At 35.1% G+C, this 14,862-nt stretch overlaps 2 protein-coding genes across 3 annotated transcripts; both read left to right on the forward strand.

The window, feature by feature from the left end:
• The first annotated feature begins 499 nt into the window (after positions 1-499).
• On the forward strand, positions 500-9,715 carry DWA1 (DWD (DDB1-binding WD40 protein) hypersensitive to ABA 1). Its single transcript, XM_088511492.1, has 13 exons — positions 500-769; positions 855-886; positions 1,252-1,350; positions 2,190-2,266; positions 3,185-3,230; positions 3,410-3,470; positions 3,585-3,638; positions 3,795-3,875; positions 4,978-5,017; positions 5,204-5,316; positions 5,854-5,964; positions 6,966-7,082; positions 9,393-9,715. Exons 1-13 carry the CDS (start codon positions 575-577, stop codon positions 9,480-9,482), a joined length of 1,116 nt encoding a protein of 371 aa, XP_088367618.1. The 5' UTR covers positions 500-574; the 3' UTR covers positions 9,483-9,715.
• Positions 9,716-10,974: 1,259 nt separating this feature from the next.
• On the forward strand, positions 10,975-14,402 carry LOC148582971 (eukaryotic initiation factor 4A-15-like). 2 transcript variants are annotated; one of them, XM_088511491.1, is made up of 5 exons: positions 10,975-11,235; positions 12,257-12,320; positions 12,448-12,554; positions 12,873-13,303; positions 13,554-14,402. In XM_088511491.1, the coding sequence occupies exons 2-5, from the start codon at positions 12,259-12,261 to the stop codon at positions 14,187-14,189; spliced, it is 1,236 nt and encodes a 411-aa protein (XP_088367617.1). In that variant the 5' UTR covers positions 10,975-11,235; positions 12,257-12,258; the 3' UTR covers positions 14,190-14,402. The 2 variants fall into 2 exon arrangements, with proteins under 2 accessions (XP_088367617.1, XP_088367616.1); XM_088511490.1 differs by having other exon boundaries at positions 10,975-11,163.
• Positions 14,403-14,862: the final 460 nt, after the last annotated feature.

Below are 14,862 nucleotides of genomic sequence, written 5' to 3' on the forward strand. Positions count from 1 at the left end.
TCTACGAACACTTGATGTGAAATATGTAAGAACATATTAAAATAAGGGAAAACTTCACTTTGGTCTCCTAAACTTTCATCCGATTTTACAAACCCTGAATTTTCAATCTCTCATTTTGGACCTCTGAACTTTCAATTACTCTCAATTACAACTCTTCTATTAATTTTAGCAGTTAAAAATACAAAAAATACTAAAATGTTCTTGATTTTCATTTTTTCAAAAATAAAAAAAAGGTTTTCGAAGTTGAAATTTTATACAAAAGGCAGGGGTATAAACGTCATGTAACATTTAAAATCTGATGGAAGAGTTCATATTGAGAGTAATTGAAGGTTTAAGAGTTTAAAATGAGAGATTTAAAAATTCATAAATAATTTGTAAAATAGAGCAGAAGTTACGGAGGTAATGTGAAGTTTTCGTTAAAATAAAGAAGACACAAGTTTCATCAAGACGACAAGTTGAGCTATAAAGTCGAAAATCTTCGCCATTATTAAACGTAACGGTCGCACTTCTTAGCTCATATCCTGGTGTTCTCAGTGAAGCTTCACAAAGTTTCACAGAGCCCAAACAAACCACAATGTGCGGAGACGCGACGAACTGGGACGAAGATGCATACAGGGAAAGCATATTGAAGGAGAGGGAGATCCGAACCCGAACCGTTTTCCGGACGGTTTGGGGACCCTCCCAAAACCCTAACCCGGACACCATCGTCGTGGCTTCCAGTGACGGCTTGCTGGCCTCCTACTCCATCTCCTCCTGCATTTCCAAGCTCGTGAGTCATTTATTTTTTACCGTGTCTCATTTCAACAGAATTTGCAGTGAACTAAATTTTATTTACCTCTTTTTTTGGTTTGCAGCAATTGGGTCTTAGCAATACAAAGGCACAACAGTAAGTATGAATTGCTATACATGATGGTTGGTTGCTCTGCGATTATGCGAAACACGCATACTAAATTCCCGTTTTAAACCAAAATCGCCGGAAGTGTCGATGGGAAAACGTGCGTTTTGCCTGGCCAAACTCTCTTTTAAAAATAAAATCGTAAAAGTATCCCATTTGGGTGGCCGTTTAAAAAAATTGCGCTTTATAAAGTTGAACAAATTCAAACAGACACAAACTCCTTCGCTAGTATTTTCATTATCTATGGTTTGAAACCAAACAGAAACTAACTCCTTGACAAGTATTTTCATTGAGACTATAATATTAACTATTTTCATTGAGACTCGAATTGAGACTATAATATTGGATTTTTGTAGCTTGTTAGTGGCTGAACCAGAATGGTTTCTGCAAGGGCATGATGGACCTGTATATGATATCAAATTCTATGGTGAGGATGAAGATGCCTTGTTGCTAAGGTATGTGTGTGGCCACTTTGAAGTTTCAGAAAATAGCAATGCTGCATCTTGCGTCTTATATGATTTTTTGCTGTTTAACAAATTACAATATTAATGTGGAATGCGTTTGCACGAGCTGTGTTGCATTACTGTGTTATGAGCTCTACAGTCATTTTGGTTCCTAGAACAATGGTTTATGTGCATTGAAGTGGCATAGCAAAACTTGTTTTAGTTACTATTGAGATGATAATAGATACAAGCTCATGGTGGACTGGTTTTTTCGTAATTGTTAATTTATTAGTAGAAACATTTTAGCATTTCTGTTCTTATCAACGCTTTAACAGTTTGGTCGGATGGTTTGTCCTTGATATTCTGGTGTGCGATTTTTGTTTTTCTTGATGATTTTGTACCCTTGCAGGAAATATAATTACACACACACACGCACACACACACACTAAAAGTCTAAGAGTGTCAATGTTCTTTGGACATGTTACCTTTGTTTGGTTGCCCTAGCTGTAGAATGAAAATTATGACTGCATATATTTGCTTCATGTTAGGCTGATTCATAAATTTAGGTGTAAGTGAGTTGAAGTGCTCAGCAGGAGCATGCTTGTTTGTAGGCCCTCCAATAATTTAGTGATTTCTTGGATTTATTATGTCCATGCTTATTTTGTATTTTTACTACAAGATGCAGAGTCTTACATGTGAATTAGATTAGATACAAGTAGAGAATATAATACACATGCACAAAACACGTCTACACCTGGACACAAATAATTCTTACCTGTAAGTTGATCTAAATGAAAATGAAGCGTTGGTATGGTGTTAACATATCTGACTATATGAGTATTTTCATGTAGTTGTGGTGATGATGGTCGGATTCGGGGATGGAGGTGGAAGGAATTTTTAAGCTCAGATTTGCCCATTCCTTTGCAAGGTAATAAACATGTGAATTCTCTTATTGGTTCTAAAAAAATTGTACATCAAATAGGTATAAACTGATATTTGTACCTATTTTAGCATGTGTAAATACTATTCTTTCATTCCCCTTTCCCCCTTCCCCGTATTGAATAGAAAGAAAAAAAACTACTTTTCTTTCATTCTTTATAGTTTTACTCAGATCACCAGAAATATAGGTTGATGAAATTCTTTTTTTAAAAAACTGATCAGGATATTCTCAATTTAAGCAATTCAATTTTGTCAGACTCTTATACTGTTGGTCTTAACTAAGGGTATCATGGAGGCATTTGTACATTGGTAGAAGTTCAAATCCCAATGTTTAACGATAGAAAGGTCATAAACTTCAGTCTCTCTAGAAGTGTCAAAAGTATTTATAGGTTATTCAGAGTATTTGAAACCATTTATTTTTTCCTCAAGGGACCTGTATTTTTCTTTTACAGACAGGAATGTGATTCAGGGACATACATATGAATGATGTGGTAGGCTTTAGCCTTGGCCCCAAATGGAACTAAGTTATACTTACACCATGTCTATGTAAAGGGATTATGTAAAGTAATAATATGTAAGGTTGCTTCAAATTGCCAATTGGCATATGCTTCTTAGAAGATACTGTTGAATTGAAAAGACAATATTCAAATATTGTAATGCATTTTGTCCGCTTCTGTTACATAGAGTCGAATATGGCCATTTTGACTTCCTAAAGCTTTTATATCATTTTAAGATTACCATCTAGGGTGCCTGCGTTTTGCTAAGTAACTTTCTGCTTCCTAGTTGTGGATTGTTTGCTTCAACTTTTATTATTCAATAATTTTTATGTATTACTTTTGTGTTTAGGGATATATATATATATATATGTTTAAACTCTCTCTCTCTCTCTCTCTCTCTCTCTCTACAGGGAACCACATTAAGCCAGTACTTGACCTGGCAAATCCTCAACATAAGTGAGTTATATATACGCTTGTCTATGTCAGTTCTGTCCATTCTACCACACATATATATATATATATATATATATATATATATATATATATATATATATATATATATATATATATATATTCGTTTTCTCCCTATATATTACCAACTTAGTTCCATTTTTTGTGTTATTTTTGTCTTCTAGAGGTCCTTGGGGGTCTCTTTCTCCAATCCCCGAGAATAATGCCATTGCTGTTAATATGCAGGTCTGTGATCTCTTCTATTCTTTTGTTATTTGTAACCTTCCCCTTAGATTTGTTGCAATGTATATCTATCTATTTATGAAGGAGTCTGTATTTATATCATATCTTGTACTGTAGGGGGGATCTATTTTTTCAGCTTCTGGTGATTCTTGTGCATATTGCTGGGATGTGGTACGTATCTTTTCAAGGTGAATATATTGCTAATCTAAGGGAGTTTTCAACTCGGAAACAATTAAGAATTTTATTCCCTTTAGATGATTTAGAGTGTTCTTGATTTATTTTTCAAGCTGATGTAATTTCTGCGTGAATGTTATTGGTATTTTTCAGGAAACTGGTAAAATCAAAGTAGTCTTCAAGGGGCATTCAGATTACTTGCATTGTATAGTAGCCCGAAACTCTGTCAATCAGGTGGGGGTCCTTTCTTTTTTCTTGATGATGATCATTTTCCTTCATTAGTTAACTTGTCCTCAACTATGGAAATTGGTATGAAGGCTCCATTTATAATGTTTTAACACTTACGTATGTTGGTTGGTGTCATACATAGGAAAACAAAAGGCACTTGTAAGAAATAGAAAAGGGAGCAAACTAGTTACAAGCAAAGAATTTAAAAGGACTGTCAAAAGGAAGGGAGGGGGTTGGACTATGAGATACAACTAACTGAAAAAGTTGATGAAGCATCTAAACAATCCTCCGTCAAGAATTCTATATATGGCCTAAATCCGTAAGTCAAATTATCATAGGCTGATCATTGCAAGATAGTCAAGGAATTATAGTCTTAGTTCCTTACTATACAATAAGGAGGCCTTTCTTTGTATGCATCATGTGTACTAGGGCTGCATCCCTTTGCTCTCATTAATGAAATGTATTATTTATCAAAAAAAAAAAAAAAAAAAGTTCCTTACTATACAATTTGAGATACTGCTAGGTTTAATACCAAGGATAGTGTTTTCCTCCAACCGGGCTGGGCAGTTATATCTTACCTAAATCCGCAAGCCAAATTATCATAGGCTGATCATTGCAAGATGGTGAAGGAATTATAGTATTAGTTCCTTACTATACAATTTGAGATACTGCTAGGTTTGATACTAAGGATAGTGTTTTCCTCCAACCGGGGTGGGCAACATATGTATGCACATTTACTTTTGAAAATCTTGCCTGAGGTGGCAGATTGTTGTCACTGGTTATTCATAGAGTTTTATAATAATAATTTTTTTTGTTCAGTCTCTTAAAAGTGGAAATCTGCAGATAAAACATTTCCTTTATTTTCATCTAACCACTACCCTGGTTTTAAACCTAATCAGATGAATGATTGTTTTCTAGTTTTCATTTTTCAACCTATTTTTTAGGGGGCATTAGTTTATGTGCTTTGTGTGTAATTTGTCATCGCAATTAACAATAATATAGCACAGCACATTTGAAGGAAAAGATGCACTGCAGGATTTCTCTTACATTTTTTAATTTTTAATTTTTAATTTTAATTATTTTATTTTTATTTTTTTTATATTTTCAGATTATAACTGGTTCAGAGGATGGGACTGCACGGATATGGGGTAAAACTAATTCTCCTAATCTTCAATAGTTTAAAATTTATGCAGAATTTATTCAGATTTTTTTTTGTAGGTCTCTGTAATATTGTTGTGGAATTCTTTTTTTTTTTTAACTATAAATTACTATTTACACTGTTTATTATAATTAGAGTGATAATGCCAGTTGCTTCTGTATGTGGTGTTACCTAGACTGCAGAAGTGGAAAATGTATTCAAGTAATTGATCCGGCAGAGAATACAGAGGTGAAAGGTTTCTTCTCATGTGTTAGTTGCATTGCTCTTGATGGAAGTGAGAGCTGGTTGGTAAGTTTTTACCTGATATGACTTATCAAAAAAAGGTTTTTACGTGGTATGGATGTAATATCTTTTTTTCTTTTCTTTTTGTTCTTTGTTTATACCCATCATTATATAAGTATTCTGATTTTTAGTTTGATGAAAGATTCATATTTTATCCTTAAATAAAGCTCATTTTTATGTCTATGGTTGTTTGTCATTAGTGTATAAAGAATTATGGTGATCTGTGTAACTGTGTTTGATACTTGACATCTGGTGGTCAAGAAACTCTTTCAGCAATTACAAGCTTATATTATTTTCTCCTACTCAATTTTCAATTCAGTTGTCACATAAGGAAGCAAGTTATAATTGTGAGATTGTAATTTGAACGGCAAAGCATTATTGATTGATAATGCTCATATTATAATGCTACATCTGAGTTATAGGCGAAATTGATGAAAAAAAAGATACATTTGGTATAAAGATTTATCATTTCGAGTCAAGAATAATTCTCTTATTACAGTTGGCTTATGGTATGAACTAACTCATCAATGCTTATCTTCATAGGCTTGTGGCAGTGGTCGGAGTTTATCCATTTGGAACCTTCCCTCTTCGGAGCGTGTTTCAAGGATATCAACCCATACTTCCATGCAGGATGTATTATTTGATGATAATCAAGTAAGTTTTTTTTTTTTTTGGGGGGGGGGGGGTGGTGATAGTAATTGGTGGGAACCTTTTGTTTCTAAGTTTAATCCTGGTGTTCCTGCTCGACCAAGAAAAAAAAAAAAAAAAGAACAAAATTCAACTTGGTGGTATGTCATTTGAAGGTCCAATATCCATTTTGATTTTCCAAAGGATGTAATAGGACGACTTCTTATTTATTTTATCAGAGCAGCTTTTATTACAGTATCTGTCTGTAATTGATTGGTCCTAGAACATAGTGTTGCTCAAATAAAAGGTGCTTGGGACTTAAGTTTCAGAAGTGAATCAGTTCATTTTAAACAGCTGCAAAGCCAGGAATTTTCCCTTGTTTTTGGGTTTGGGGTTTAATATGTTATTAGGGTTTCCACAAACTTTTCAACAATTTTTCTCAACCCAACTGGATAGGTTGAATAGCCAGAAACACTGGAAAATGCAAGCATTGTCTTCTCATGCTTTATTAAACAGTGTGATAATATATATATATATAAAAGAGGTCTGCAGCGAGACCTAATTTAACAGATGAGGCACCAAGAATCAAAAGCAAACTATATTATCGCCCCTTGTTTTAAGCGATTGCCAATTGGTATTTCTAAGTTGATCTGTTAATTTCCAGTTGTCCTGCTTGATTGAGGTCTTATCACAAATAGTTTCTAGTTTTGTATATTGTGGATCTCTTTGGCATGCTCACAATTTGCCTCCCCCATGTCCCTACATCTTTTGCTTCTTATCACATCTGCACTTTCAACTATTCTCCTTCTCAGCTGTTGTGGTTGAATTTGATTAGTGATTGCTGCTGCTATTTTAACAGTAAGCATTTAATTACCCCTATGTGTTTGAGGTTTTCCATATATGTTGTGATTGAACTGTCATTTCTTAGACTTTTCTCCTGCTAATATTTTTCCAGTTACCTTCTGATATTTGACTTCCATTTTCTCCCATTAAGATGTGATTGAGCTTATTAAGAAAAAATAACACAGATTTTAGCTGTTGGAGCAGAACCTTTTCTTAATCGTTTTGACATAAATGGGGCGATTCTTTCACAAATACAATGTGCTCCTCTGTCAGCATTTTCTGTCTCCATACATCCTTCAGGGGTATGTTCTGATTTAATCTCCTTTTTCCTTAATGTTTATGGGTATATTTCTCTGAAGATTTTAAATTTCTGTGATTGTTAATTATTGATATAAACTTTGGTTCTCACCTTCTATTTGTTTCATTAGTATTGTCAATATTTATCACTGGTAAATGATACAGCTTGTATCCTTGCTCTTGATGCCAATGAGTTTTAGCTCAAATGGTACTTCCTTTATTTGTAGCAAGGTGGAGGGTGAGGTTGTGGGTTCATGTCCTACCGGGTGCTTGTGTAACTTACCAACTAAAAAAAAAAAATCCCTGTTCTTGATAAAAGATGCAGCTTAATAGAGTGAGGAGAGGCAATCATAGAATCATCTCCTTTTATTCTATTTTTTGTTTTTTATTTTTTATTTGTTCTTGTTTTCTTAATTTCCATTTCTGATACACAGAGCACTGTATTATAAGAATCTTTTTACGAAAACAACTCTTTGGCGGCCCAAGTTAGATGGTTTGGAGTTTCCCTCACTAGATGCTGGTGAAGCGAATTGGTTCGAGGGGCCGTTTCAAGAGGAAGAAGTCCATCAGGCGTTGCTTAGTATGGATGGTGACAAAGATTTGGGACCGGATGGTTTCGCTATTGCCTTTTTCCAACTGTATTGGGTGATGGTGAATGACAATCTCATGTGCGTTTTCCATAATTTTCATGAGCATGATCTGTTCGAGAAGATCCTTAATGCTATTTTCATTTCCCTTATCCCCAAAAAGATTGGGCAGTTGGAAGGGATTTTAGACCAATCAGCCTATTGGGGAGTGTCTATAAGATTTTGGCTATGGTTCTTGCTATTAGAATGAAACCGGTGCTAGGTTTGCATATTTCTAATAATCATAATGCTTTTGTGGAGGGAAGACAAATTCTTAATTCAGTTCTTATAGATGAATGCCTGAACAGAAGACTGAAATATGGAATTCCTGGAGTGATATGCAATCTGGACTTGGAAGAGGCTTATGATCATGTCAATTGGGAGTTCCTATCCTATCTACTAGGGTGCCTTGGTTTTGGGTGAAAATGGAGGAAGTGGATTTCCGCCTGTATCTCTACAGCCTGTTTCTCTATTTTGATCATTGCCATGGAGGCTCTAAGTAGGACTAGAGCTACGAGCGGTGGCTATTTAGTAGGATTCCATGTCGACCTCCATAATGCAGCCTCTTTGGAGATCTCTCATCTTCTTTTTGCAGATAATACTCTTATTATGTGTGATATAGACCAAGATTAGATTCGTAATTTGGGACATATCCTCCTTTGTTTTGAGGCTATTTCGGGTTTGTAGATCAATCTCCATAAGTCATAATTAGTAGTAGTGGGCCATGTACTGAATCAGGAAGAATTGGCTTACATTCTGAATTGTAGCATTTCTTTCCTGCCATTGAAATGTCTTGGTCTCCCCCTGGGTGCTCCCTTCAAGTCAAAAGCAATTTGGGATGGGGTAGTGGAGACAATGGAAAGAAGATTGGCTAGTTGGAAGAAGATTTATTTGTCTCGTGTGGGCTGTCTTACCCTTATTAGGAGCACGGTTTCCAGCCAGCCTACATATTTTTCCCCTTTTCCCCTTACCAATTGGTATAGCTAGTAGATGCATTCTACTGAACTTCTTTGGGATGGTTTTGATGGTGACTATGCTCCATTTTGTTAACTGGATGACTCTCCCTAGTTCCTAGAGGAGGTTTGGGTGTGAAAGTCTTAGGCCGTTTAATAAAGTTTTACTGGGTAAATGGCTTTGGAAATTCGCTCATGAAGAAATTCTTTATGGAGGCAGGTGATTGTTGAGAAGTATGGGATCTAGAGAGAGGGCTGGAGTTCTGAGGAAATTCGAGCAGCATATGGGGTGGGTCTTTGGAGAAATATTAGGAATGGCAGGTGTCTCTCGAACTTGGTCTCCTAAAGAATAGGGGATGGTTCTCACCTTTGTTTTTGGCACGATGTGTGGTGCGGAGAAGTAAATTTTAAGTCCTTATTCCCAAAACTCTCCTCTATAGCTCGGGACAAAGAAGCTTTAGTGTCTGCTCATTGTGTTTAACATTTTTATATTCAGTTACACAAAACTAAAGAAGCACTCTACTGTAAAAGCAAACAAAAAAGAAAATGAACCGATATTGAACTTCTGATTCAGGTCAAATCTGGTTCTCTCCCATTTGAAAATATTTACTGTTTCTTGGTATTTGTTAATGTTTGGCCAAGTCAAGAAAGAAGCACGCTCAAATCACAGAATAGTTTTGACTCCTTATGTTTATGCTCAACCTAATTCTCATGTTGCTGAACCCACTTGTTACAGGTTGCGGCAGTTGGAGGTTATGGGGGCCTTGTAGATGTTATCTCACAGTTTGGAAGCCACCTTTGCACATTTCGCTGCAGATGTATATAATATAACTCGAGCTTATTGATCTGTTTCAGTTTTAGATGCATGTTTGACAAAAATAGGTGAGTAGCCTGCAAAAGGATTTAGAGGTCAATGGGTGGCAAGCATCCATTTTACATTTTGAGTTCTTTGTGAGGGTTGCCAAAGAACCCTGCCCTGGTCAAATTTTGCTAGAACAATGTAATATGTTGTATCATACCTATTAGCGTCTGTTATTTAAGCAGCACGATTGGTGAAACTGCAGAAGCTTAGTTTTTATTTTTATTTTTATTTTTTTGGGATTATGTGATTTTCTTTCTTGAGAACTTCAGGTATTTGCTAAAGAGATGTTATATAAACGTTGCTAACTTGCTAATGTGGCACTGCCAAGCAGCCTTTGGATCAGTCTTAAAAACAAAAAATTCAAGGTCTGATTGGTAGTGTTATATCTGTAAGTGAGATAAAAGTGTGGTGTATAGCATTCCTCTTCGCTTAAACTCAATTACTATAGTAGTTTTGCCTGAAAACTTGTACCATTAGCTGATATCAAACTATGTTAGAATTTTCGTTATTTTATAGTATTGTAATTCCTATTTGGGATTCTCACTTATTTGATTGTCCAAATTTCACAGAAATTTGAGCAACTTAAGAGGGTAAGAGGGGGGTCGCAGGTTTACTTGTCTTGAGCAACCTAAATTCATTGGATTGTAAATTCTTTTATGAATCCTAATCCTCTAGGATTATGACATTGGGCAGCATATCTATTGTGTTATTCTTGAAACTAGTTTGCAAGTATAATACTAATTATTCTACGATTGGAGATCTTATTCTAAACTTCGTCCATTTTCATTAAGATTATATATCTTAAACTTAAAGTATATCTATTCTTTCTTTATTTCTGAATCTTATAATATATACTAAAACAATTACAAAAAAAAAAAAAAAGAAAAAAAAAAAAGAAAAAAAGAAAAAAAAGGAGTTAATGAGGTTGCATTCTAATCTAATTGACTACTCCTATTTGGGTTTAGTTTGATTAATCAAACACCATTCCTGATTGTTGAAACTAATGGAAATTATTAAACAATTTAATCAATATGGAGTGGTTTAAATGTGATGAATTTGATTTCATAGAATATTTTATTTGCCCTATCATTCTAAGACTTCAAAATAAGGAACATATATAATCAAGCTGCCGTGAGACATTAGTACGAGTGATTTATCCGTGGGAATTGATTCTTAATCTTAACCAAGCCGACTTGGCAATTTCAAATAAAATGGCATTTGCTAATTATCAAAGTTGAAAACAAAAGTAATTAAACAAAAAAGGAAAAGTATGCTATATACAGTTTAATTAATAAGTATATATATATATATATATTTTAATTATTATAATCTTAAGTGCGAAGATGGCATTAGCTCTGGGCTTGGGCTTGAAGCCCATCTGATCTAAAACCTACCCCTATAAGTAGCACAAAAGCAGGGGCAAATCCGGGAACAGGAAAAACACCGACCCTTCCAAAGGCATAATCCTACTATATTTTATTATTTCTCTATCTCATCCTCGCTCACTCTCACTTTCCAGGAAAACTTTTTTAGCTATCGTTCCTCAACTCCCCGCGGTGTAGATCCGAGGAGTTTGGGAAAGCCTGATTCCTTCTCAAAAACAAACTAAGCTCTCTTCGAAATTTCACTTTTCAACGATCGACAGGTCTCTCTCTCTCTCTCTTCGATCCGACTGTTGATTTTGATCTGAATTTCACGTTTATATCAGAAATTCTTTGTAAGATCTGTTTTTGTTTTTTTTCCTTCGTATTCGATCTGTTGCTTATGATTTAGATATTGCGGTTTTGATTATTCGATCGGCACGTAGGTGTTGATTATTCGATCTTTTGAAAATTGATTCGTCGAGTTATCGGTTACTCCTTTAATGTTTCTGATGCTAGTCATAACAATTTTGGGTTTTGATGTCGTTATGTTTGATTGCCGAGAAAGCGGAGGAGAAAATAAAGAGATTTTTTTTTTGGTAGATTTTTCTTTTGTTTTGTCGTGTTCTCTGAATTTTCAGAGGAAGAGTCTCTTTCAATAAATTAGTGTGTTTTGCTAATCCGAGAAAAAAAAAAAATTGTATTATCTTTATGTATAAGATGCAACCAAAGAGAGCATGAACTTCTTTGCATTATATTCCATCTAATTAACGTGTACGCTACGTTTCTATATAGGGTTAGGTTTATGACTCACTTTATTTTATTTTATTTATTTTTTTTAATCCACTTTATTTTTTATTAGACTTTGTATGAGCTAAAAGCCTAAAACTGCTGATGCTATGCCTCTTTCTCATTTTAATATGGTGTTTCCGTGTGAGTATAATTTATTTGAATCATAAATTGATGGATTTTTTTTTTGGCAAATATTTTTAATGAAGCTAATGCTTTGAAGAGTTGTTAGTTTATTCGATTATTCTCATAGAGCACTAGAAACCTGAAATTTTGGTAAAATCACTTTTTCTTTTAAAAAAATGTTTTGGTTTATCATGTTTGCTGGATGGAGCAAAGATAAAAAAATAAAAAATACAAAGAAATTTTGTTTGAACATTGGAAAACCTGAAATTTTTTTTGTGACATTGTTGGGTCACTTTGTAAACAGTACTAGAATTGTGTTGCACTAGATTTTTACGGCTTCTGGTTTTCTCTTGCGAGTGCACACACATGAACATATTTAGCACTTTTGATTTTGAATATTCACTTAAGGTGTACATATAGATGGTGATATTTTTCAATGGAATATTGTTGTACCTTTTGCAGCCATGGCTTCATCAGAGGGGTCTCAATTTGATGCTCGTCAGTTTGATACCAAAATGAATGAGTTGTAAGAGTTTTGCACCATTGTCTTTCCTTTTTCTAGATTACTTGTTTGGATGTTAGCCACATGAGTGAGTTTATTTGCGATTGGATGCTAATTTCATCTGTTTTGTTTGATGAATCAATGGCTACAGACTTTCAGCTGATGGACAGGATTTCTTTACATCATATGATGAGGTTTATGATAGTTTTGACGCAATGGGATTGCAAGAGAATCTTCTCAGGGGAATTTATGCTTATGGTAGATCTAACATGCTTTCATATATTTATTTTTCCTAGTATTACGTTACATAGTGATGAATTATTGCATGAGATTTCTTGCTTTAATAAATATTGAGAGTTTTGGTCTTGCAAGTTTGAATTAGACTTTTTATATCTCAACTACAAGAATTGAAGAGCTGATGTAGCTCTATTGTTGGTTTGTATGAGAACTTGTGAGTGGTTGGGGGAACATTTAATTTTTTTTTTTTTATTGATTTGTTTATGAAGTATTAGTCTGTTCATTTTTTACCCAACCAGTGTATGCTTAAGTGTTTAAGTTGGATGTTTTCTTGTCTAGGTTTCGAAAAACCCTCAGCTATTCAGCAAAGGGGAATTGTTCCTTTCTGCAAGGGTCTTGATGTTATTCAACAGGCTCAGTCTGGAACTGGGAAGACAGCAACTTTCTGCTCTGGTATCTTGCAACAACTTGATTACAGTTTAATGGAATGCCAGGCATTGGTTCTGGCACCCACTAGAGAGCTTGCTCAACAGATTGAGAAGGTTATGCGGGCACTTGGAGACTATCTTGGTGTAAGAGTACATGCTTGTGTTGGTGGAACAAGTGTTCGTGAAGACCAACGTATTCTGTCCAGTGGGGTTCATGTTGTTGTTGGCACTCCTGGTCGCGTGTTTGACATGCTGCGAAGGCAGTCACTTCGTCCTGATTGCATCAGGATGTTTGTATTGGATGAGGCAGATGAAATGCTTTCCCGGGGTTTCAAGGATCAGGTCCTTTTTTCATTCTCTCTCTTCTTCTTTTCTTTTTATATCCAATATGTTTGTGTCTGATGGTTTTGATACATACTTGCCTCTCAATTAATCATTCATTTTAACTAATCGAGCTGTAACTTTTATGTAAAATTTTCCTAAACCTCTAATTGTAACCCATTTAATCAATCAATTTAAGTCAGCTTTGTCTGGGAAGAAAACTCTTTAATGGTACTATAGTTGATCTAATCTTGATTGTTCTTGCTATCAGATCTATGATATTTTCCAGCTTCTACCATCAAAGATTCAGGTTGGGGTATTCTCTGCCACAATGCCACCTGAGGCCCTTGAGATTACAAGGAAGTTCATGAATAAACCTGTTAGAATTCTGGTGAAGCGTGATGAGCTCACCCTGGAGGGTATAAAGCAGTTTTATGTCAATGTTGACAAGGAGGAATGGAAACTTGAGACACTCTGTGATCTTTATGAAACCTTGGCCATTACCCAGAGTGTTATTTTTGTGAACACCAGGCGCAAGGTTGATTGGCTCACTGACAAGATGCGGGGCCGTGACCACACAGTCTCAGCCACCCATGGAGATATGGACCAGAACACAAGAGACATTATCATGCGTGAATTTCGTTCCGGATCCTCTCGTGTCCTTATAACTACCGATCTTTTGGCCCGTGGTATCGATGTCCAGCAAGTGTCGCTTGTTATAAATTACGATCTCCCAACACAGCCAGAGAACTATCTCCACCGTATTGGACGTAGTGGACGGTTTGGGAGGAAGGGTGTCGCCATCAACTTCGTAACAAAGGATGACGAGAGGATGCTGTTTGACATTCAGAAGTTTTATAATGTCGTAGTTGAGGAGCTGCCGTCAAATGTTGCCGATCTCCTCTAATGAGATTTTTTTTGCCTATTTAGTAGAGAGTTGTTTTCTGTTTGGTAAGTTTCTCTTTTCATTTTCCAAGTCTTGTCTTATAGGTCTGATGTTTTTATTTTAAGAAGCTTGAATTTCTTACTGTCTTAAGTGGTACTTGCAATGTAGAATCCATAATTTTGCCTGATCTGTTGTGATTCTCGTATGTATTTCTAATATAAGGCAGTTCAATTTTGTCGTCTTTTTTTTTTTTTTTTTTTTTGAAGTTTAATATGCTTTGTTTCGTAACTCTATCCCATCATATTAATGTGATTTCGTCGGTTTACCCTATTTAACTTTTACCGATTATATCTCTCTTTCTTTCTTGCTTTCTCATCCGCATCCCTTTTGCATTACGAGAACAAAAATAGTAATGCAAAATATTTTGAAAAAACGTGGCTGGGTAATTTAAAATTTATTTGGACAACTATTTCTTTCTCATCCTCATCCTTTCACCTAACTGGGAAAGTTGAGATATTTTTCTTCTTCTAGAAAAGAAAAGAAAAGAAAATAGAAAGACAATTAATTGTATGTCGGTTACACTTAACACGATGCAATCTCCTTAAAAAGTTTGATTACTTGACGTAATGTCTCGTTCAATTAGAATCTCCCGCAGACAGATGCCAAGTAAGTCAACGGTTTATTAGATGCCTAG

Source organism: Corylus avellana, chromosome 11, assembly GCF_965113065.1.
Source record: "Corylus avellana chromosome 11, dhCorAvel1.hap1.2, whole genome shotgun sequence".
Classification (NCBI taxonomy): Eukaryota; Viridiplantae; Streptophyta; class Magnoliopsida; order Fagales; family Betulaceae; genus Corylus; species Corylus avellana.

Bases quoted from the DNA above. Each gene is read 5' to 3' on its own strand.
- LOC148582971 (XM_088511491.1), top strand. From the start codon at position 12,259: ATGGCTTCATCAGAGGGGTCTCAATTTGATGCTCGTCAGTTTGATACC. The intron at 12,555-12,872 runs GTAGATCTAACA...TTTCTTGTCTAG, and splicing joins CAGGGGAATTTATGCTTATG to GTTTCGAAAAACCCTCAGCT. The intron at 13,304-13,553 runs GTCCTTTTTTCA...TCTTGCTATCAG, and splicing joins CCCGGGGTTTCAAGGATCAG to ATCTATGATATTTTCCAGCT.
- DWA1 (XM_088511492.1), top strand. From the start codon at position 575: ATGTGCGGAGACGCGACGAACTGGGACGAAGATGCATACAGGGAAAGC. The intron at 3,231-3,409 runs GTGAGTTATATA...TTTGTCTTCTAG, and splicing joins CTGGCAAATCCTCAACATAA to AGGTCCTTGGGGGTCTCTTT. The intron at 3,876-4,977 runs GTGGGGGTCCTT...TTATATTTTCAG, and splicing joins CCCGAAACTCTGTCAATCAG to ATTATAACTGGTTCAGAGGA.